Below are 21,220 nucleotides of genomic sequence, written 5' to 3'. Positions count from 1 at the left end.
TTTGTACTTTTTACAATTTTTATTAATATAATAAACAAAACCCAAAACTAGCAGCTAGCCACTGCCATGTATACTTCCCTAACTTGCATTTTTATGTTTTTCAGAGAGAAAGCAACAGCACTTTTGTTTTCTGGCTATTATAATATATAAAGTTTTGTGCTTAACAAGTGGCGTTAAAAGCAAGTGCCCAGTTAAGTCCTGAAACTGACTTTGTCCAAGTCTTCACAAGTCTTGTCATTACAGTATGTTTTCTCGCTTGCCTTGTTTTGGTACATGTTTTTCTTTCTTTCTTTCTCTGGGTGCGTTTTGAAAGTCTTTAAGTCTTCAGGTCGAGCAGGAGAGGAAGAAATGGAGTTTTTGTTGATAACAAGTTCAAGATTTTTGGCTAAAGTCACTACTTGCTTCATTTTGCTACTTTATCTGCTGTTTTGTGGAAGCTTAACAACGACTGGTGAGTTTCCGTGTTTTTTTTGGTTTGTGAAAAGTTTCCAAATTTGTGATCTCTATCTGTTTCTTGTTTGTGATGTTGGGTTTGTTTCAGTTGAAGGTCCCTTTTTTGGGTTCATTTTAATGGCTTTTTTGCCTTGCATGGTTGTTGTGTTTGGTGAATGAGGATATGGGTTTTCCTTTAATCGTCTGAAAGGTGGAGCTTTATTGTCCTCTGGCCTCTTTTAAGGCTTATGCCAGTGGTTTATGGTGGAAAGTTTTGAACTTTAGCTTTTCATCTAAAACATTTCTTAAATGAATCAGATTGAGCTGTCAGTTTGCTTAATATTTGTGGAAAATGTAGTTTGGAGAAGAAATATGTGTCTGATAGGTGAATGAGGGCTGCACTTGTTATTTTTTATGGAAATGAAGATATTAATAAAGACTGAACCTTTTTTTTTCTCTGTCAAGGTTTAGTTCAGGACTTGGTAATCAAATAGTTAAAGGGTATCCTTTCTGTGGGCTTGATTTGTGATTTTGCTGTCAAATTTATGCTTCTTGCTGGTTTATTCATATAATCTGTTGATAATCTGTTTAAGCTCTTATAACTGGAGAAATTAGAGATTGATGTTTCCAGGTTCATGATAGAACCTGGTTGGGGCGCGATTATACATTTTATTAATTAGAGAAATTTGGTTCTATGAAGTAGTTCAATTACTTTTTTGTGCTGCAGCCACTTAAGCTATAAATAAAGCCTTCTTTTGCTGCTTGTTTTTGTTGTCAGAAGCTTATGATGCACTTGACCCTACTGGAAACATCACAATTAAGTGGGATATCATGACCTGGACTCCAGATGGCTATGTTGTAAGTATCCTAGATTCAGTTAATTTCTCCTTCTTTAACCTTGTTTCTAACTTAGATCAATTTGAGTTTATAAGGTTCCGTGGTCCCCCGAAATTTACTGTTAAGCATTTATTTTGTTCTTTTTTATGGGTTGAGTTTTGTATTTGCTTTTTGATGAATTGAACAGGCTGTTGTTACAATATATAACTACCAACAATACCGGCACATTCAAACACCTGGGTGGTCACTGGGGTGGACATGGGCAAAAAAGGAGGTAATATGGAGCATGATGGGAGGCCAGACAATGGAACAAGGGGATTGTTCAAAATTCAAAGGAAACATTCCACATTGCTGTAAAAAGAATCCAACAGTAGTTGATTTATTACCAGGAACAGCTTACAATCTGCAAATTGCAAATTGCTGCAAAGGTGGAGTAATAAGCTCATGGGCTCAGGATCCAGCTAATGCAGCAAGCTCATTTCAGCTTAGTGTAGGTTCTGCTGGAACCTCCAATAGAACAGTCAGAGTGCCTAAGAACTTTACTCTCAATGCACCAGGGCCTGGTTATACCTGTGGTCCAGCAAAAATTGTTAGACCTAGCAGATTTGTTAGCACTGATAAAAGGAGAGTTACACAAGCTCTGAGTAAGTACTGAGTTTCTTTACTGTATTACATAGCTGGGGTTTCTCACTGTCATTCTAGTTTGAACTACCGGAATTTATATGGAAACCTGTTTCAGTAACTTTGTTTTTTCTTGCACAAAGGTTCTTTCAGTTCAATCAATGATAGAAAATTAGTACTTGTGTGTGTAATTCCATGTGGGAAGTAGAAATTTTCAGGAACATTACATGAATGCTTATGTATTTAATTTCTTTTTCGTAAATGCTTTTCCCCGCATATAACTTCTCTCTGTATGGAACTTTTAGTAAAGTTATCCTTTCTTGTCAGTGACATGGAATGTTACGTGCACATATTCGCAATTCTTGGCTCAAAAAACTCCCACTTGCTGTGTCTCACTTTCATCCTTCTACAATGCTACAATAGTGCCCTGTCAAACATGTGCCTGTGGCTGCCAAAATAGTAACTCTCAGTCTGGGAGCTGTATAGAGTAAGTTCACTCAGCCAACATCTATAGCACACAAATGTATTGTTTATTTTTTGTTTTCTAAAATTCTTGTCATTCATTTACAGCCCTAAAACGCCTCACTTTGCTTCAGTTGTGTCAAGTTTGGGAAGGAACAGCTATTCACCTCTCGTCCAATGTACAAGTCACATGTGTCCAATCAGAGTGCATTGGCATGTTAAGCTTAACTACAAGGAGTATTGGAGAGTCAAGGTCACAGTTACAAATTTCAATTACAATATGAACTATAGTCAATGGAATTTAGTTGTCCAACATCCCAACTTTGACAATCTGACCCAAATCTTCAGCTTTAACTACAAGTCATTAACACCTTATGCTGCTATAAGTAAGCTTGAATGTTGTCTTTTGTGATTTATCGTGTTTGTTTCAACTTAAAAAGGGTATAATTATAACTTTCTTTTCACTTTTCAACAGATGATACGGCCCTGCTATGGGGAGTTAAGTTTTACAATGATTTGCTCATGCAAGCAGGTCCTATGGGTAATGTGCAATCAGAGCTACTTTTCCGAAAGGATTTGTCAACATTTACTTTCGAGAAGGGTTGGGCATTTCCTAGACGGATCTATTTCAATGGCGATAATTGTGTCATGCCACCTCCTGATGCCTATCCATGGTTGCCAAACGCGAGTTCTTTCCGGTTTGTGTCCCCAATTAATTTAATGATTACTTTACTATCAACCCTAGCATTTTTATATGGATACTCATAAAAACACCTCCCTGCTCTTGACAAAACGGGGGATTTGACAACTTTTAGCTGACCAGCTGGACTCCGGTCCTCCGTGCAAAACCCTGTTAGACATTCATCTGCTTGTGCAATGGTTCTACCAATTCAAGTGCATTGAAATGAGCTGTTATTTGTCCCAAAACTGTATATTTGTGCATTGGTAGATGGATTAACAGCCATTCCGCACCATCTTCTTGTTGTGCTAGATGTTTGTTTTGTGCTTAAACGTCTAGTTTGTAGGATTTCCGCCATAGATGTATATTCCATCTGTAACACAGTTGAGAGGAAATGGTACAAACTAGAGCTATTTAATGCATATGCGATCCCGTTGTTCATATTTTCTCAACTTTCACTTTTCATTGCTGCATTATCTTCATTCGACAAAATGAAATCTCAGTTACATAAGTAAAGAAGGTTAGCTTTGTTTCAGCTTCCTGGGAACTCTATGTATGCTGCCAACTGTATGTATAAGATTGAAGACAAAAGCCACATAACATGTATGTACGTATGGTAAAATTGATTGACTTAGATCTTCTTCTCGTAGCAAGCATCATATTAACCATATCTCTGCAATTTTCTCTCACAATTTCTCAATTTCATGTGATATCAATTGGAGCTGTTATAATGAGTGATCTCATAAAGGGTTTCAAGCCTTGTGTACAAAATATTAAAAAAAAAGTGTGTACGACTATGCCTCAAGATACCGCAAATAAAAGTGATCAATTATCAGGTTCCTTCGGTCCATCGTGAAGTTTGAGCCAGGGCTGCAAAAGAATCGGAAAACCGACAAATCGAGCCGAAACCGACGAAAACAATTATTTTAATTTTCGGTTCAGTTTCGGTTTTTAATGATAAAAAACTATTCACGTGGAAGAACACTGAACACAAGTTCTAGAAATACTTCTGACTTTCGAATGCCAAATTCAGGTCACTGCCTGCCCTCTTGGATGAGTTCCAAGAAATCGAGAATTTAAGCCATTAATAAAATAATACCCAGTTGTCTGACATATCACTTCGGTATAAAACATTCCTCTTAAAACAATCTAATAAAGATAAAGCTAAAGCCTGCCACCAATTACTTAGTTTGGTTCTTTTGAAAAGTCACCAGGTCGAAAGAAACAAGGGGCCTGGGGCGTCAGGCCCCTGGTTTTGAGCTCAAGTCAAATGTTTAATTTTCCAAGCAGCCCACTGAAAAAACCTTGGTCTCCCATGTACGTATAATATATATATACACCCAATAATGGTCATATATCGTATAGAGAAAGTTTAGATTATAAAGTCTGATCATCAAAAGACAAGAAAACTTTTCCATGGGACGTTGGATGAAGCCAGAGGTAAGCTTAACAGTTAACCCACTTAGTCTAATCAAAGTTTATGTGATATTAAGTTGTAATTAGAATGTTAATTTGGTGATAATTGAATTGTATCAGGTTTATCCTCTCTTGGGCGCCATGACATTTGTGACAAGCATGGTCATCTTTCAGCTTACAAGGAACGTGTTCCTGAATCCTGATGTCAAGTAAGTTAAATCAATCTGCGAATCAGTTTTAAGCCGAAATTGGATTGACCCTTTTTGTGGTTTTGCAGAATAAACAAGGCTCATCGCAGTATGGGAGTGCTTGAGAACCATGAGGAAGGAGAAAAGTATGCAGAGCATGGCCTGCGAAAGTTCCTCAGAACTCGCCCTCCTGAAATTATGCCTTCTATTAATCACTTCTTCTCCGAAGATAAATGAATATGTCTTTAAAGTTGTTTTCTCTTTTCAATTCTTGTAACTACAAAATAATGTCATCTGTTTCAGAAATCTTTGTTGTATGGTTCCAAAGATTATAGTAAAGTTCCGCAATTTTTTGCACTCCTGCTCTGTAAAACAAATTTGTAACTGTTCACAATTTACCTCGTGATTATGTGATAATCTCAAGTGCAAACAATGAGATTTCGATCCATAATTGGAAAATATATGCTTCTGATATAGGATTTATAAGACACAACACAAGAATTCACTAAAATTTACATAAATTCAGCCATTTCGTTGCCCTCAGAGTAAGGATATTAGGCCTAGGATATCATCTACTTCATCCAGTTCCTCGACTGTTAGACATTTTGCTTCAAACTGTTGCAGGATGCGATCTCGGTCAATCAAGGACATCTCCACAAGGTTAACTGGTGTGCGGTTCCCTGTCAACGGTAGGATCCGAGAAGAGACGATCGTAAAATTGTCAGGCAAAGCATTGAATACGCATGCTAGACTGTTTTGATCACACCGACAAGATAAGTTTCGATGACTGCTTTCACAACCATGAGTCTAACTCTGGTATGACACAAAACAATCGCAAACTCAAACTCTCTTCTAGAAATTCCACCTCTGTTTTTCCAAATTATCCCTTGGAAACGAAACACGCATACTTACGCAGGGTATCTACTAGGACAAAGACTTTGACCCTGCCTTGGGAGTTGGGACAAATCCTCCCAGGATAAAGTCTATGAACACGTCATATTAAGATAAGTTGATGATATCAGTTTGAGATAATTAAATTTTATTTTCGGATTGACCTGAATAATATTAATAAATCTTTTTTTTTTTTTTATAGGAACTAATTAGGTGATCAACTCGATTAATGATTCTAGCCCGTCAGTTTAATGCATGCCTTGACAGACATCTAAACTAATAAGGGTGGGTTCGGAGCAACTCTAAGTTTAAATATTTTTTAATTTGAGTTTAATTTAATTTAAATTTAATTAGAGTTTATCGAATCAAAATTAAGTTTGATTTTAGTTCTGTTTAGATAAAAAATAGTTTAATTAGGTTCAATTCAAGTTTGACTCGATTTTAAAGTTTAAATCAATAATTCGAATTTATAAGTCGATTTAATTTGAATGAATGGTTTAAATTGACAATTCAAATGTATAACTCAGATTCATTACTTGAATTTGTGATTCATTAATAAAATGATGTCGTTTTACCTAAATAATATTAAAAATTTCTTATTCAAATTGAATAAAATCACGAATTTGAACTACTGAATTCAAACTATGAATTTGAGCTAAATTGAGTTATCAATATAAATTACTGATTCGAGTTAGATTCAAATTGAATACTCTTTAATTTGAGTTTGATTAAATTAAAAAATAAGTTAAATTTTTTTATTCAAATTTTAATTAAATAAATTTAAGTCAAATTAAATTAAATCAAATCGATTTTTAAAATCAAATTGGTTCAGATCGGATCTATACCTAAAATTAATACTTAAATTGATTTTTAATTACATTAGTGCAAGTTTCATCATGATTCCGAATATGCTAATTAAATTCTAATTAAACTCTTTATTCATTATTATTAGCGTGCCTCAATGAACCTACCAATTTATCTTTTTCCTTCGACCTTTTATTTTCGCAATTTTTTTCCTTTGACTTTGTTAAAAACTTTTCTCTTATCCACAGTTTGACACGTTTAATAGTAACTCCATCTCTTTTTTCTATAACAAAAAATGAAGGTTCAAATTGAGGTCCGTATTGGTTTTTATGTAATTTAACTTAATGTTCGAAAGTCAACTATCCGACAACAGTCATACAGATCAAAAATTTCACAGTATCTTATTCATTTATCCTGTTCCAGTATTATGAAATTATTCTTTCCTCATTACCAATTTACCATTACCTTCCTGTCCAAATTGGTTACCTCTAGTTCTGTTGTGTACGAAAACAGCATCTCTCCTCCGTTTCTCACGAAAGTTGACTTTTTTATATTGTTGGGTGTTATTTCCGTTGTTTTCTCAGACAATACTGGGAATTCCCACATTGTTTCTACGGGAAAATTTATCGACATTCATCTATACAATAATATCAAATCACTCTGCGTCTGTTCTCATTCTCCTAGCAATCTTCTTCAACATGGGTTCTTCTCAGAACTTGCTTTTCGTTCTGATCTCGGTATTTTTCACTGTTGCTGCAGCTTGCTCTAATGGACAGTGCCGGGTTTGTTCCTTCATTTTATCTTGAACTTTAGAGAGAATATTGTTCCTTTATTTCTTTATAATTCAGCTTGGTTCAATATGTAGTTACTGGATACTTGCTCATCGGATGGAGATTGCGAGGTTGGACTCTACTGCTTCGCTTGCGCGCTCGGATTTTCTGGTTCAAGATGTGTGAGATCAAGCGTGACAAACCCGTTCAAACTCCTGGTATGATATATTTCTTACTCTGTCTCTTGAATTTGGGAAGATTAGTCCATGTGAATTGTACGAAACACGAGGTGGGGTACGGGCAGTTTCCAGGTAGTTTCACATCTCACAACTAACAGCAATTCACCTAGTGGTGGGCTTCAACCGAGCCGGCTTGAGCTCAGAATTGAAGGCATAGTGCCCAGCTCAAGTTTCAGTTTCTTCGAGCCGGTGAGCTTGATGTGAACAGTAAGTGGGTGAACAGAATCACAGGTGAGATAAACTGTGTCAGTGGATGAACAAACAAGCTGAACTACCCAGTTGGAGTTCTAACTTTAATTCGACTCATTCAAGTGAAACTATAAATTTGATCCAAGCCAATTCAAATCACATACATCCTTCACTCACTCGTAATGTTTTGGTGAAACGTGGGAGGCTATGTGGTTGGCGAGGTTGTCATCGAGCTAATCACCCAAACAACAAGGTAAAATTATCATTAAGATAAGAGAAAACAAGAGTGGTTAGGGGTCATTTTGTTGCTAGTGAGAAGTGCTTTCTAATCAAATTAGAAGTGCTTTTTGTAAAGAAAAAGAGAACATATCTTTCCCTGTTTAGAAAGCAGTGTTTGAAACCTAGTGGGATTACTCCAAAATGTTGGAATTGACTACCACCTCAACTATAAGATGTGACGCACATGGGTTCTATTGTCTGGTCAATGGATGGGTGCCCTGCTTCTTGATGAGAAGGCAGGTGGCAAGGCACAATACCTATAGGCTCATGAGTGGTTTGGGTTTAACTCATAAAGAAATGTTTTAAGATTTTTATAAGAATGAAAATTCTCATAAGTTTTATCTTAAGAATAAAAATCTTAATAAGGTTTTTCATAGGGATAAAAAATCTAATATATACACACATTATTCTCTTGTATAAATGATTTAATAATGCATTAGCAAATATATTCAAGGTGAGGAGATATTGAATAATATTGACTTAGTTGGACGTGGGTATATTTTGGGTGAACTATAATATATCTTGCCTCCTTTCTTGTGTTTATTTCCTTTATTGATTTCACACACTCCTTGTTCACAAAACACATTTTAAAGCTGTCTACATTTGTTTTATTCATGTATCAATTGATGAAATATGATTGACTAAAGAATTTTGCTACGCTAAATGCTTCCTGTTTTTGATAGAATAATTCTCTACCTCTCAATAAGTATGCATTCTTGACTACCCACAATTCTTATGCCATTGATGGAGAGCCATCTCACACTGGAGTTCCTCGACTCACTGTGACAAATCAAGAAGATAATGTCACCCAACAGTTAAATGTATGATTTCTCTTTGACAGATTATTCTTAATTTCACTATATTGTCTTCTGTCTTAACAAGAAATTGAGTCTTAATATCAAATTGAACATATGTATACTCTGCAGAATGGAGTTCGGGCCCTGATGTTAGACACATATGATTTTAATGGAGACGTCTGGTTGTGTCACTCATTTGGAGGAAAATGCTATGACTATACTGCATTTGTATGTCAATTAATTGCTTCCCAACTCTTTTTAATTGTTTAAACTCCTATCCTAAGCATCTTTTTTATGGTAAAACATTGAAAGGAACCAGCCATAGACACATTGAATGAGATTGAAGCATTCATGTCAGCCAACCCTGGAGAAATCGTGACATTGATCCTGGAAGATTATGTTCAAGCTCCAAACGGACTAACAAATGTCTTCACCGCTGCTGGGTTGATGAAATACTGGTTTCCAGTATCGAAAATGCCCAAAAATGGTGGAGATTGGCCTCTTGTCAGTGACATGATTGCTAGCAACCAGAGACTGCTTGTATTCACTTCAAATAGATCAAAAGAACAAAATGAAGGCATCGCTTACCAGTGGAGCTACATGGTTGAAAATCAGTGTAGGAAACTACCAAACCGAACCAAGTACATTTTCTTTCTTTTTTTTTTTTTTTTCAAAATCTAGTTTTAACACAAGTGTATTTGGTAATTTTCAGATGGAAATGGTGGAATGAATGCTGGGAGCTGTCCAAACAGGGCGGAATCATTTCCACTTAATGACACGACCAAATCTTTGGTATTGGTAAATTACTTCATGAGTGTTCCTGTGAAGCAAACCACTTGTGCTACAAACTCAGGAGACCTTATTAACATGCTTCACACTTGTTATGGTGCTGCTGCAAACAGATGGGCTAATTTTGTTGCAGTTGATTACTACAAGGTATCAAAATCCTCAAATACTTGTTTGAAAAGAAAAAAGGACATCAGGGAATGTGAATGATATGCGAAAACCTAGAAAATTCATAATGAAAGAAAATTAACCACAAATAATGCAAGAGTAAAAGAATATAGGAAATTTAGGTGGAAACCTAAAATCATGAAAACTCTGGAGTTTTAATTACAAGGAGAATACAACAGATTGATTGCTCTCTTGAATATCATATGTAGAATTGTAATACATACTTCTGTTTTTTTTATCAGAATGTGTTTTCTTGAATTCAGGTCACCATATCCAACCGCGAATGCATACATTTTTACAATATTCATTAAACAAACTTATTATTCTGTGCAGAGAAGTGAAGGAGGAGGATCATTTCAGGCTACTGATACTCTAAATGGGAAACTGTTGTGTGGTTGTGATGATATCCATGCATGCATGGTGAGTTTTAAAACTTTGTTACCCCAATTGAGAAAAATTCTCCAATTTGTAGAATTTTCTTATGCTTTTGTATTGTTGTTTTGCTTCTTGCAGCCGGGCTCAACTTCAGGAGCATGTACTCCATCATAGAAAGCATAACTGGATCAAGGACATTCAGATTCTAGTAAACATATTGTTTCAAATTGTGTTGAAAGAGAAATTAGCGTCCTTTTACGATAAGGTTTTTATCAATATGTTGATGAGATCAAGTGCAGAAAGAATGTAAATGTTATGATTTGAAGAAATATATGAAGTGCATATGTAGAAGAATTTGATTGAACAGTTTTTGTTCATGGATCTTTAGCTTGATGAGCTGATTTTTTTTTCATCTTGAGACAGACTTATTTGAGCTGAATAGCGAGTCTATTAAGATCTAATCCACCTCTACATGCTATAAATACTCTATACGAGGTGGTGAATCTTCTGAAATTATCCAAAAAAATATTGGGCTGGTAAGCTTTGTATTTAAGTAGTTAAAAGCCCACTAACAGCCCACTAGTTAATATAATGGGCTTGAGTAAGCCCATAAATGAGTTCAAATCTTCTATTTTCTGAAGAAGTTTGTTTGTTGACACCCTTTAAAAAACATCACCATTTTTTAATTAATTTTACAATGAAAATAGATAAAATAAAGTTTATGAAGGAAGAAGATTTGCAACAAAATAAATCAGGATTATAAGTACTATGAAATTGTCAGTTTTTAAAGGCTTCTTGTTTTTTTAATTTCAAAGATTGATGACTTTCTGTTTTTTCAAATCCGGAACCCTCCGCCCGTAAATTATTTTTTAATGAAAAGATAACAGGAAATGGGTAAAATTAGAAGTCAAAAACCAACAGGATCTCCAAATCTGAACATTAGAAAGATCTTACAACATTCATGTGACAGATGAACAAAAAGTCCAAGATTAATCCTTTTCCTGCATCCTTCTACATTTGACCAAAAAATTCATCCATTATCAAGCCGTTTCCCTGATGATTAAATTTAATGGCGAAAGTTAACTTTGGATTAGATTTTGTTCCCAAGTGCTTTTCTTATCATATACTATTCTTCCCATGACAAATTATTTGCTTAATTATCCTAAAAGATTGAATTAGAAAGGTAATTAGCTATAAATATGGGTGTGGAGCATGTGAGTGAGTAGGTTAGGAGGCATCCAACACATGCAAAGAGATCTTAAAATGAGATTAAAATAAAAAACTATATGTTATAAATATTTATAATCATATAGATATATCCATCAGATCTACATGATTAACCTAATATACCTTCATCAGTTGCATGCTTCCATATATGTGGTGTTCACGTTATTGGTTTATAGCATTTACACATATTCGATTTTTTCTTACCACTTAATTTATCACTCCCGTGTGCCCATGGATATCGTTTTCTAGTATATGAAGAAAGAAAAAGAAAATGAAAGAACGAGAATGATGCATGCATGGTGTGACAAAAGTGTCAGTGGTTGTCAATTGTTTGGTATACGAATGGAAGCAAAGGGGGAGTAAGGGAAAACGATGATGGCAAGAGAGAGTAAGGTGTAAAAGGGGATTAGCTCTCGAAAAAGTGTTAAGAGTTTCAATTCAAGAATGCCCCATTTGTTTATTCGGTAATACTATTCATTTTTTCGATAACATTTATTATTTTTTTGATAATATTGTTCACACGATTGATGATCTCTAGTAATACTATTTATTGATTCGAATGAATTTATAATATCTAATTATATGATAACACTAGGTATACATAATATTACTCAAATAAGAAAAACCAATACGAAAGATAAGCACTCATACATCAAAGTAAATTGCCATGGGGACCTTTCTAACACACATGGGGTGGGACTCTTCTTCTTCCTTGTGCGGTGGAGCCCTCTTATAAAGCTATTAAGAATCTTTCTGTATACGTACTTTCAAACCACATAACCATAGCCATAAGCAATAGGTATCATTGATAAGATTTCTTTTTATTAAACCAGAATTAAATAAATTAATAATTTAATTTTAATATATCATTAAAAAAAATATTTAAATTTATATTTTTTTATACATAAAATTTTCTCTTTTTATCATTTAAATTAACTTTTAAAAGCTGTTCAAATTCAGGATTGATCTAGCTCGTTGGCACAAGCTTCAACACCAACAAGTAACATGCCACTCTAATTAATTATATTCTTCTTCCTGTCTACCCTATACTTGTTCTTTGATTTCTTCTTTGGACTGATGCATGCACAGTTTAGAAAAGACTATAAATGAGGAGATTACATTGAATTGAATTCAAAAGGAATAAGTGACGTACGAAATTGATTCCTTTGAAGTCAGAATTTGAATAATAAAGTTTTCATTGAGCCGATCAACCAGGTAGAATTAGTCAAAATTGGGTATGATTAATCAATTAATTAAGTAATTAATTACAGTTGGCCATGAATCTTATGGAATTTTTGTCCCTCCTCATTAGCTATTGAGCCAGCCTATATCTCACCTTAATTGCATTCAAACTCTTCAATCTTTGACCACTAATTTGTTAATATGCTATTCCTTTTTCATTCAAATTCAAACCCTAAACCCAAATCAATGCAATACCACCTCACTTTCACAGGTTTGCAAAAAATTCCTGAGAGTCGAACCAAAGTCGAATTCTGCTCGATATTGTATCCATTCCAAATTTGATGAAAAGGATAGATTCTTGTTGTTTGGGAAAATTACAAAATTTTCACTGTAAAAGAATGAAAATTGAATACGTAATTGAAAATCGTGAATTGAGGAGTCTGATCTGATGATAATCCTGAAATTGGAAGAGTTGTGAAAGAGACAAAACAAGGGAAAGAGACAGGTGAGTCAATTTTGAATAAAAACAGATGCACGAGGACACGACTAACCACACGTGCAGTCAATCATCCATCCAAATGCCAAGTACCAACTCTCACTAAACCATCTCACTTTCTTCAACATGAATCTCTTTCTTTCTCAAGGTCCCCCCCTCCTTCTCTCCTCTGTCACTTCTTCGGTCAGTACAGCCTTTTCTTTCTTCGTTTTTTTGTTCAAAGCACTAATAAAATAAATAGGCGAGCGACTTCACACGTGTCTGAGTGAGGGAAAATGAGAGGTACCAAATTGTAGAAAAAAGAAATTAAAAAAAAAAACAAATTAGAGGCCCTCGTGCAACCTGGACATTTTCAATGCACTATCGCAACTTTATCATATAAATAAAATCAAATAAAATAAAATATATTTTTGGTAGAATAAACAGCATCGTCAATAAAAAAATTTAAATTAAACTTAAATCAAATTATTAAGTTAAGCTAAATTCTAGTTTATTAGATCAAAATTCAGTGTAATTTTACCACTTTAAGAATCACAAGTGACTCAAAAATTAGACCCAAAACGTAATTTAGAATCCCAAATCAAATTTATGGCAATGACAATGGCCTGATAGTGATCATGTCATGCTTTCTAAGAGGATGGCGATCAGGTTCATGAAAAATATGATCTAAACAATTATTCCCTGCCATTGGATGGGCTGTTGTTCATGAAAACATCTCATATCCTAACCCTTCCAAAAATTCCCATTTTATGTCAATTTTCTTGGAAAATTTTGAGACTCTTCAAAGTTTATTCATTAGTATGGTATCTGTCAAAGGAATAGAAATTAACTTGAATTGTCAAGAGACACAAAATTTATCAATTTCTAAAAAAGAAAAAGACAATTACAATTACGTGAGTGAGTCTCTTATAATTGCAAGATAGATAGAGAAAAGGAATGGAAACTTTAGCACCCACAAGAGGACAAACAATTAAAGTCAGGGGCACAAATAAAATCATAGTATGACCCTTTTCAAATATATTTGAATCAATAAAGTTATTAAGACTTCGTATACTTGTTAATCTAATTAAATGTAATATTTTGTAAGTCATGACCTATCATTCGTTGACTAGAATAACCTATTTAGTACAAAGCGACCAATAAATATATATGTCAAATATTTGCTAATTAGAATTTATATATAAAAGTTTTATTAAAGTACATATAAGATTAGAGATAGCAATTTGAACCCGATTTTAGGGGCCCCAACCCTAATGGGGAGGGGATTCCCCGATAAAAACGGGGAAAGGGGCGAGGATGGGGATGAAAAAAATCCCCGTAGTCGGGGACGGGTCGGGGACGGGGATACATATGTCCCCGCCCCGCCCCTCCCCTCCCCTCCCCTCCCCTCCCCGCTTCGCCCCGGCCCGGCCCAGCCCATCCCCTGAAGAAGAACGCGCAAGGGTCGCCAAAAGGTGGAGATGGTGAAAATGAATAATGAAAGCAATCTCCAGGTGACCTTCTCGAAATGCCGCTCTGGCCTCTTCAAAAAGGCCAGCGAACTTTGCACTCTCTGCGGTGCTGAAGTCGCCCTGGTGGTCTTCTCCCCCGGCAAAAAGGTCTTCTCTTTTGGCCACCCTTGTGTTGAGACGGTCATCGACCGTTATCTCACCCAATCCACCCCTCCGGTCTCCGGCACCCATCAACTCATTGAGGCTCACTGCAACACCACCGTTCGCGAGCTCAACATGCAACTCACCCAAGTTTATATATATAAATATATGTATATATATACCCAGATTCGAAAATGGAATCCCTTGATCCAATCACTGTGCTCCAGAGTAGAGTTGTGCAATTAACAAGGGGCAAAATAAAATCCGAGATAAACCCTAACACCTGTGCTAAACAGTTTTTATTGTTATTATTATTTTGCCATGGAGGAGTCTTGATGATATAATAAATGTTAAACATGACTATTTCAGGTGATGAGCGAGTTGGAGGCGGAGAAGAAGCGTGGTGAAAAGCTGAATCAGATACGGAAGGCGACTCAGGTGCAGTGCTGGTGGGCGAATCTGGTGAATGAGCTAAGTATGCCGCAGCTTCAGCAGTTGAAGGCGGCGCTGGAGGACCTGAAGAAGAAAGTGACATAAAAGAATTAAAATTTATATTTACGGGTATGGGGAGGAGATTTTTCCCCGCGGGGACGGGGCGGGGATGGAGAGGGGATTTTCCTTCGCGGGGAGGGGACGGGGATTCTTTTTTATCCCCGTAACGGGGACGGGGCGGGGACAGGGATTGATATCCCCTACGGGGACGGGGACGGGGATTGATATCCCCTCCCCGTCCCTCCCCATTGCCATCCCTATATAAGATAATAAAAGTGTGTGCTCAGTTTTAGAGTGTGAATCTTTTCAAATACATTTAAAAAAATACCGTTGCTAAGACTATTTAATATTTTAATTATGGTTAGGATGATTTACTATAATACAAATATTATTTTTTGTAAAAATACGATCAATACAGAGATATGTGAAATATCTGTCAACTAAGATTTATAGAAAAAATTATATTAAATTGGATGTAAGAGTGGGAGACTTTGTGTCACACAATATAGAGAAGAAAATAATGACTTCTTTGTCAAATAATTTCTTCATTCCTAATAATTTTATTTCCACCATATGTCCATGGTTTTTCCGTGGCAGGTTAATATTTGTGTACCTTAGTGTTTGTTTTCTTCAGATTTTGTAACAATAATAATAACAACAATATGAATGAAAAACATGAAGATTTTTACGATGAACTGTTGAAGAACTTTTTTTTTTTAATATTTACAAGACAATTAAGCTGTCGCTGTCTGTGTCTATCCTATTCTCGTTCTCATTCATTCAGAATATTTCATCACAAAAAAATGTTCGATTACACTGACGATGAACATGGACACCTACTGTACGGTGTGAGCCCCCCCAACCCTAGGAACATATCAGCATTTTGCTTTGTTACATTCAATTCATAACCCCACATTCTTCTTCTTCTTCTTCATCGTCCATCCATTTGATGTTGGCTGGTTTCTGTTTTGTGGGCTTTGGCTACCCTTTTCATTTCTTCTGTTCATGCATAAGAATACAAAGTATAAAATACAGTTAATCCGATGAACGTTAAAATTAATGGCCACTTCATTTATATGAAGTGTGTGTTGATATATTGAAAGGTTTCTTTGTCTAATTAGTGAAAGAGAATCCCCTTGTTAGTGAGAGAGGAAAGTAATTAATTTGAATTTAACTTATAAAAATAAAAATAAGAATCTACATAAAATTTTTCTTAAAAATAAAAATTTTTACATATAATTTATTAACAAATATATTTATTCTAACGAGATAATTGAGAAAATATTAAAATAATATTGATTTGACTAAACTTGATTTTGTTTTAAATGAATTAAGATAAACATTTGTATTACAAATAAAATAAATAATATTATTATTAAGATAAATAGTATTATTGATAGGATAAATAATATTATTATTTGATAAAATATATTGTTAAAGGGAGATTCTAGTTAAACTTGAGCTAAACCATCAAATTAAAGTTCTAACTCAAATTTGATTTAAATTAAACCAAACTAAACTGGATGGATTTGGATTTAACCTTGTTTAAATTATTCTTTAAAATTAATACGTAGAATTGAATATCAAAGATATTCACCACTAATTTTAGTTTTTTGCCAATCGGATACAACATATATAAATAAAATTAAATGTCATAACATGAATAATTTTTTTAAAATAAATAATTAGATCATTACTTTTTTAGTGTTAATAATTACTTTTTGTATAGATAAAGTCAAATGATGTGATTTAATGGAAAACTAAGTATCTATCCCATTCTCCTGCAAAGCTAATCCAAATAACCATTTAGAGTTTAATCAGATTAAGCACGGAAGAAATTCAATGAATGTGATTGAGAACACAAGTTGGTGGAAGTCAATAGCACAGAATCGTGTATTTCCAGAAATCATAATAATTCAGTCCCCAGCTACAAACTGCAAGAAAGAAAACTGCAAGAAAGACAGAGGCAGTCTAGTTAAGTCTGAAACTAAAAATTTTTATCCATCTCAATCTCTCCCTCTTCACTTATTCACATGGTAACCAAGAGGGAGTCTTTTAGCGAGTTTTCACAATTCCTGAAGGCAGATCTTGTTGACAGACAGACATGTGAACGCCCGGAAATCGTATTGCTTTTTTGTTAGGTCCAATAGGGTGGTCTGCATGTGCCTCTTCATAGATCCCTTTTAACTCATTTCTTAATTATCACCACTTTCTTTAACAAACATTTTTCTTCAAGAATGAGTTGGTTTGGCAGTTGATTATCTTTAATACAATCGTTAATTATGATTTTTGTGTCTAATTGAGGGTTACATTTTTAATCTAATTGAGTCTAAACCAACCATACCAAGTATTCCATACAAAAATTCTTAGTGTGCCTTCATTACATTACTTGAGGTCTTAAGAGTAGGGTCCTTAGTAGGGTGCATGGTTTGGAATTATGTGTGGCTTGGCTTCTCTCTCTTTACACATTTGGTTTGTGGGCAGTTCGAAGGGCTCTATGGCTATATATGTGCACACTTTGCGGCCAAGTTAGAGCTAGGACACAAGCACAAACCTTTCCAGTTGTCTGTGCAGTGGGCTCTCTTTGCAGCAAGCTTCTTCTTGGGAGCTAGCATCAATGGCTGTTTTCATGGTGATTCTTGCTTTCATCTTCATTATGCTTTCTACTTGCACTACCTTGTTGAAATGGAATGAGCTCAGATATAGAAAGAAAGGTCTCCCTCCTGGTACAATGGGCTGGCCTGTCTTTGGTGAGACTACTGAGTTTCTTAAGCAAGGTCCAAACTTCATGAAAAACCGAAGAGAAAGGTGATTGTTTTTCAAATTCTTTGTAGCAGAGCCCTCCACACAATTTATACAAACATGGAGGGTCTTCTCGTGAATTTGACTTCAAAGTCTGTATGTTACTTAAAATAGCTCTTTCTACATGAAGTTTTTTTTTTTTTTCTTCACAGGTATGGCAGTGTCTTCAAATCCCACGTTCTGGGTTGTCCTACAATTGTGTCAATGGATCCAGAGCTGAACAGATACATCTTAATGAATGAATCAAAGGGCCTTGTTCCTGGCTACCCTCAATCCATGCTTGATATCTTAGGCAAATGTAACATTGCAGCCGTTCATGGGTCCTGTCACAGATATATGAGAGCAGCATTGCTTGCTCTCATTAGTCCCACCATGATCCGGGACCAACTTTTGCCTAAAATCGATGCCTTCATGAGAACTCATCTCATAAATTGGGATAACAAAATCATTAACATTCAAGATAAAACCAAAGAGGTTGGTTGGTTAGTTTAACAATCAATCTATCAAAATTTTGATTTTTTCTGCCTGGTTTTATTCTCGTTTCTTTCATTATTTTTGTGCAGATGGCACTTCTTTCTTCACTTAAGCAGATTGCCAGTGTAGAATCTAGCTCAGTATCTCAGAAATTCATGCCTGAGTTCTTTAAGTTGGTTTTAGGAACTCTGTCACTGCCGATAGACCTGCCTAGCACAAACTATCGCCAAGGTTTAGATGTAAGTTTCCTCATTTCTATTTTTGGTATTTCATATAAAGTTATGGATTTTTCCGAAACACCTTATACAAATCTCACTTCAACAAAATACAAAATAGATGATAAGTATCAATGAGCATACCACATTGTAAGACAAAGACTAGTGGATCCGACAATTGGATCAAGATGTTACTTTGTCTGTAATAACTCTCTTATACTCTTCTTGGTTTGTTTTCACAGGCTAGGAAAAATATTGTAGCCATGTTGAGACAGCTGATAGAAAAGAGAAGAGATTCTCAGGAAACCCACCAAGACATGCTTGGTTACTTGATGAGAAGTGATGAAAATAGACACAGATTAAGTGATGAAGAGATTATTGATCAGATAATTACTATTTTGTATTCTGGTTATGAGACTGTGTCAACAACTTCGATGATGGCTGTCAAGTTTTTACATGATCATCCAAGAATCCTTCAAGAGCTAAGAGTAAGTTCAACAAGATGACTGTTATTGGTTGAAAATTTTGCATTTCTTGCATGCTTGACAGATTTTGTAAACTTTTGCAGACAGAACATTTAGCAATTAGAGAAAGGAAAAGGCCAGAGGATCCAATTGAATGGAATGACCTTAAATCAATGAGATTCACTAGAGCAGTAAGAAAACTATTTTCCCTTTGAATATATTGCAAAGAAGTTTATAGTTTTTTTCTTCGGTAAAATTTGTTTACCATAGTTTTACACATGTAGGTGATCTTTGAGACCTCAAGATTAGCTACAATAGTTAACGGGGTTATGAGAAAAACCACAGAAGAAATGGAACTTAACGGTGAGTCCAGCTAGCTCTTTCAGTATTTGTGGGCTCAAGAAGCTGTCTTGCAGCTATTTTGAGAGATTTTCTGTAACACCACTGGACATAAGTGATGATAACATAAGCCTAATTAAATTGTCTGTAAAATTCTAAACTATAGATATACATTTTGGGTTGCAAATCCAACAGCAAACTTATGACAGAATGTGTGTTTATAGGGACAATATCTTAAGCATAAGCATGATAAGTTTCTATTTTATATATGAGGGCTTTCCTTGTTTGTTTTTCCAGGATTTGTGATTCCAGAAGGATGGAGAATTTATGTTTATACCAGAGAGATGAACTACGACCCATATATATATCCAGATCCATTAGCCTTCAATCCCGGGAGATGGCTGGTTAGGTTCCCTATTTATATATTTGTGTATACATGTGAAATAAGATTCTGAATTTTCTGTCAAGTGATCAAGTTTTGTTATGTTTTTTAAATACAGGATAAGAGTTTAGAGTCTCAAAACTATTTATTTATATTTGGAGGGGGCACCAGGCAATGTCCTGGAAAGGAACTTGGAATAGCAGAGATTTCAACTTTCCTTCACTACTTTGTAACTAGATACAGGTAACAAACATGCATATCTGAACACACAAGTTAGTTTATTTATCCAAAAAATAGAAGTGTGTTCAAAGATGGATTTGAGTGAACTTAAACAAGGGCTAACTTGAAGAGTTGCTGAAGAAAAAGGTAAACAAATCATTAGAGAAAATAAATCTACTTATTGACGAACTCAAGTTGACGATACCTTTGCTTGAACTTTATTTGTTCGAGCTGAGGTCGGATCGAATCCACCCATGAGTGTGATGGCTAATGTAATTTGATTTGATTGTTCAATTGCTGCAGGTGGAATGACGTTGGAGGAGATAAACTGATGAAATTTCCGAGAGTTGAAGCACCAAATGGACTACATATCAGAGTCTCATCTTACTGACTAACCTTTTATGTATATACAGAAGAGAGACATTGTAACATATCAAGAAATAAGAGTGCATGATAATATTCTAATAGATCAGAAAATTTAATGACATCGAGATTTATGTTTGCAGGTCATACTGAATATTTATGGACATAATTCAAGTAAAAAACACTACTAAAATTCATCTTGAAGATGGAATCTTTGTTGATAGCCCAACTACCAAGTGGAAGCCCTGAAACCCAAATCCTAGCCCACAAAAAGGCTTTCTATCTCTGAATCAGTTGAACTTTCTCATTTCACTTTCTAAGTTTATTTCTTTACAAGATGGGCAGATAAGAACTCAACTGAACTCAAACATATATTAGTTTGATTTTGATTTGAATAAAAAATATGAAGGTTTGAATTAGTGACTTAAGTTTGTGGAATGACGTCGTTTTATAAAATAATAAATAAATAACGTTGTTTTGATACTTATTTGATATAATTTAAATTAAGTTGTAAATTAACTTCGAACCGAATTTCAGTCAAACTCTAATTTGGTTAAGTTTGAGACTAGTTACAACTCAGTCATGAATTTCAGTTAAGAATGCAAGACTAGTAGCCATTTGCCAATGCAAATTCAACCTTTCACAACATAAAAAATGCCCAGAAGTGAGAAGGAAGAAATTGACCAAAATCTAAGAAGCCTTGACCCAATAACGTATTGCATAGTTAAAGCCACCTGAACAATTACTTAAAAATTTCAAACTCGATGGCGTAGCACTTAGTTAAAGCTCAACACACTAGGGGTGGAAATTAACCTAATCTCATGTTGATTTGATAAAAAAAAATGTAGGTCAGAATCCATGGAAAGAATAGAAAGTTGGCAGATTCATTGATTCTCAACTCTAGGTCTCTGACCGTGGAATTGACAACCACTTCGACGATAATGCACTCCAACGACATACTGGCAGGGCATGTGAGCAGACAGAGTGGAAGGGGCAACAATTAATGAGGTTGGATTCATGTTTAATTAAATATGTGTGTT

At 35.0% G+C, this 21,220-nt stretch overlaps 3 protein-coding genes and 1 long non-coding RNA gene across 5 annotated transcripts; all 4 read left to right on the top strand.

Moving 5' to 3' along the window:
- The first annotated feature begins 285 nt into the window (after nucleotides 1-285).
- On the top strand, nucleotides 286-10,297 carry LOC123226354. The gene is made up of 17 exons (XM_044650856.1): nucleotides 286-451; nucleotides 1,211-1,290; nucleotides 1,457-1,913; nucleotides 2,218-2,377; nucleotides 2,461-2,738; nucleotides 2,828-3,117; nucleotides 4,568-4,656; nucleotides 4,725-4,781; nucleotides 5,260-5,347; nucleotides 6,777-7,112; nucleotides 7,196-7,318; nucleotides 8,491-8,628; nucleotides 8,734-8,832; nucleotides 8,917-9,220; nucleotides 9,317-9,540; nucleotides 9,892-9,978; nucleotides 10,072-10,297. Exons 1-17 carry the CDS (start codon nucleotides 349-351, stop codon nucleotides 10,105-10,107), a joined length of 2,949 nt encoding a protein of 982 aa, XP_044506791.1. The 5' UTR covers nucleotides 286-348; the 3' UTR covers nucleotides 10,108-10,297.
- Nucleotides 4,312-4,992, top strand: LOC123225925. The gene is made up of 3 exons (XM_044650285.1): nucleotides 4,312-4,471; nucleotides 4,568-4,656; nucleotides 4,725-4,992. Exons 1-3 carry the CDS (start codon nucleotides 4,448-4,450, stop codon nucleotides 4,870-4,872), a joined length of 261 nt encoding a protein of 86 aa, XP_044506220.1. The 5' UTR covers nucleotides 4,312-4,447; the 3' UTR covers nucleotides 4,873-4,992.
- A 3,568-nt stretch (nucleotides 10,298-13,865) lies between the features above and the next one.
- Nucleotides 13,866-15,617, top strand: LOC123225326. Its single transcript, XR_006504120.1, has 2 exons — nucleotides 13,866-13,920; nucleotides 14,800-15,617. It is a non-coding gene; the product is annotated as an uncharacterized LOC123225326 (long non-coding RNA).
- Nucleotides 15,618-16,856: 1,239 nt separating this feature from the next.
- On the top strand, nucleotides 16,857-20,302 carry LOC123226215 (cytochrome P450 85A-like). Of its 2 annotated transcripts, none has more exons than XR_006504303.1 (9): nucleotides 16,857-17,730; nucleotides 17,877-18,198; nucleotides 18,288-18,437; nucleotides 18,656-18,901; nucleotides 18,982-19,068; nucleotides 19,162-19,240; nucleotides 19,514-19,620; nucleotides 19,717-19,964; nucleotides 20,121-20,302. XR_006504303.1 is itself a non-coding variant. In XM_044650750.1 (9 exons), exons 1-9 carry the CDS (start codon nucleotides 17,540-17,542, stop codon nucleotides 20,206-20,208), a joined length of 1,395 nt encoding a protein of 464 aa, XP_044506685.1. In that variant the 5' UTR covers nucleotides 16,858-17,539; the 3' UTR covers nucleotides 20,209-20,302. The 2 variants fall into 2 exon arrangements, 1 of the variants encoding a protein (XP_044506685.1); XM_044650750.1 differs by having other exon boundaries at nucleotides 16,858-17,730; nucleotides 19,717-19,841.
- The last annotated feature ends 918 nt before the right edge of the window (nucleotides 20,303-21,220 follow it).

Source organism: Mangifera indica, chromosome 9 (genome assembly GCF_011075055.1).
Source record: "Mangifera indica cultivar Alphonso chromosome 9, CATAS_Mindica_2.1, whole genome shotgun sequence".
Lineage (NCBI taxonomy): Eukaryota > Viridiplantae > Streptophyta > Magnoliopsida > Sapindales > Anacardiaceae > Mangifera > Mangifera indica.
Note: the sequence above shows the minus strand (reverse complement) of the source record. Positions and strands in the feature narration are given on the sequence as shown.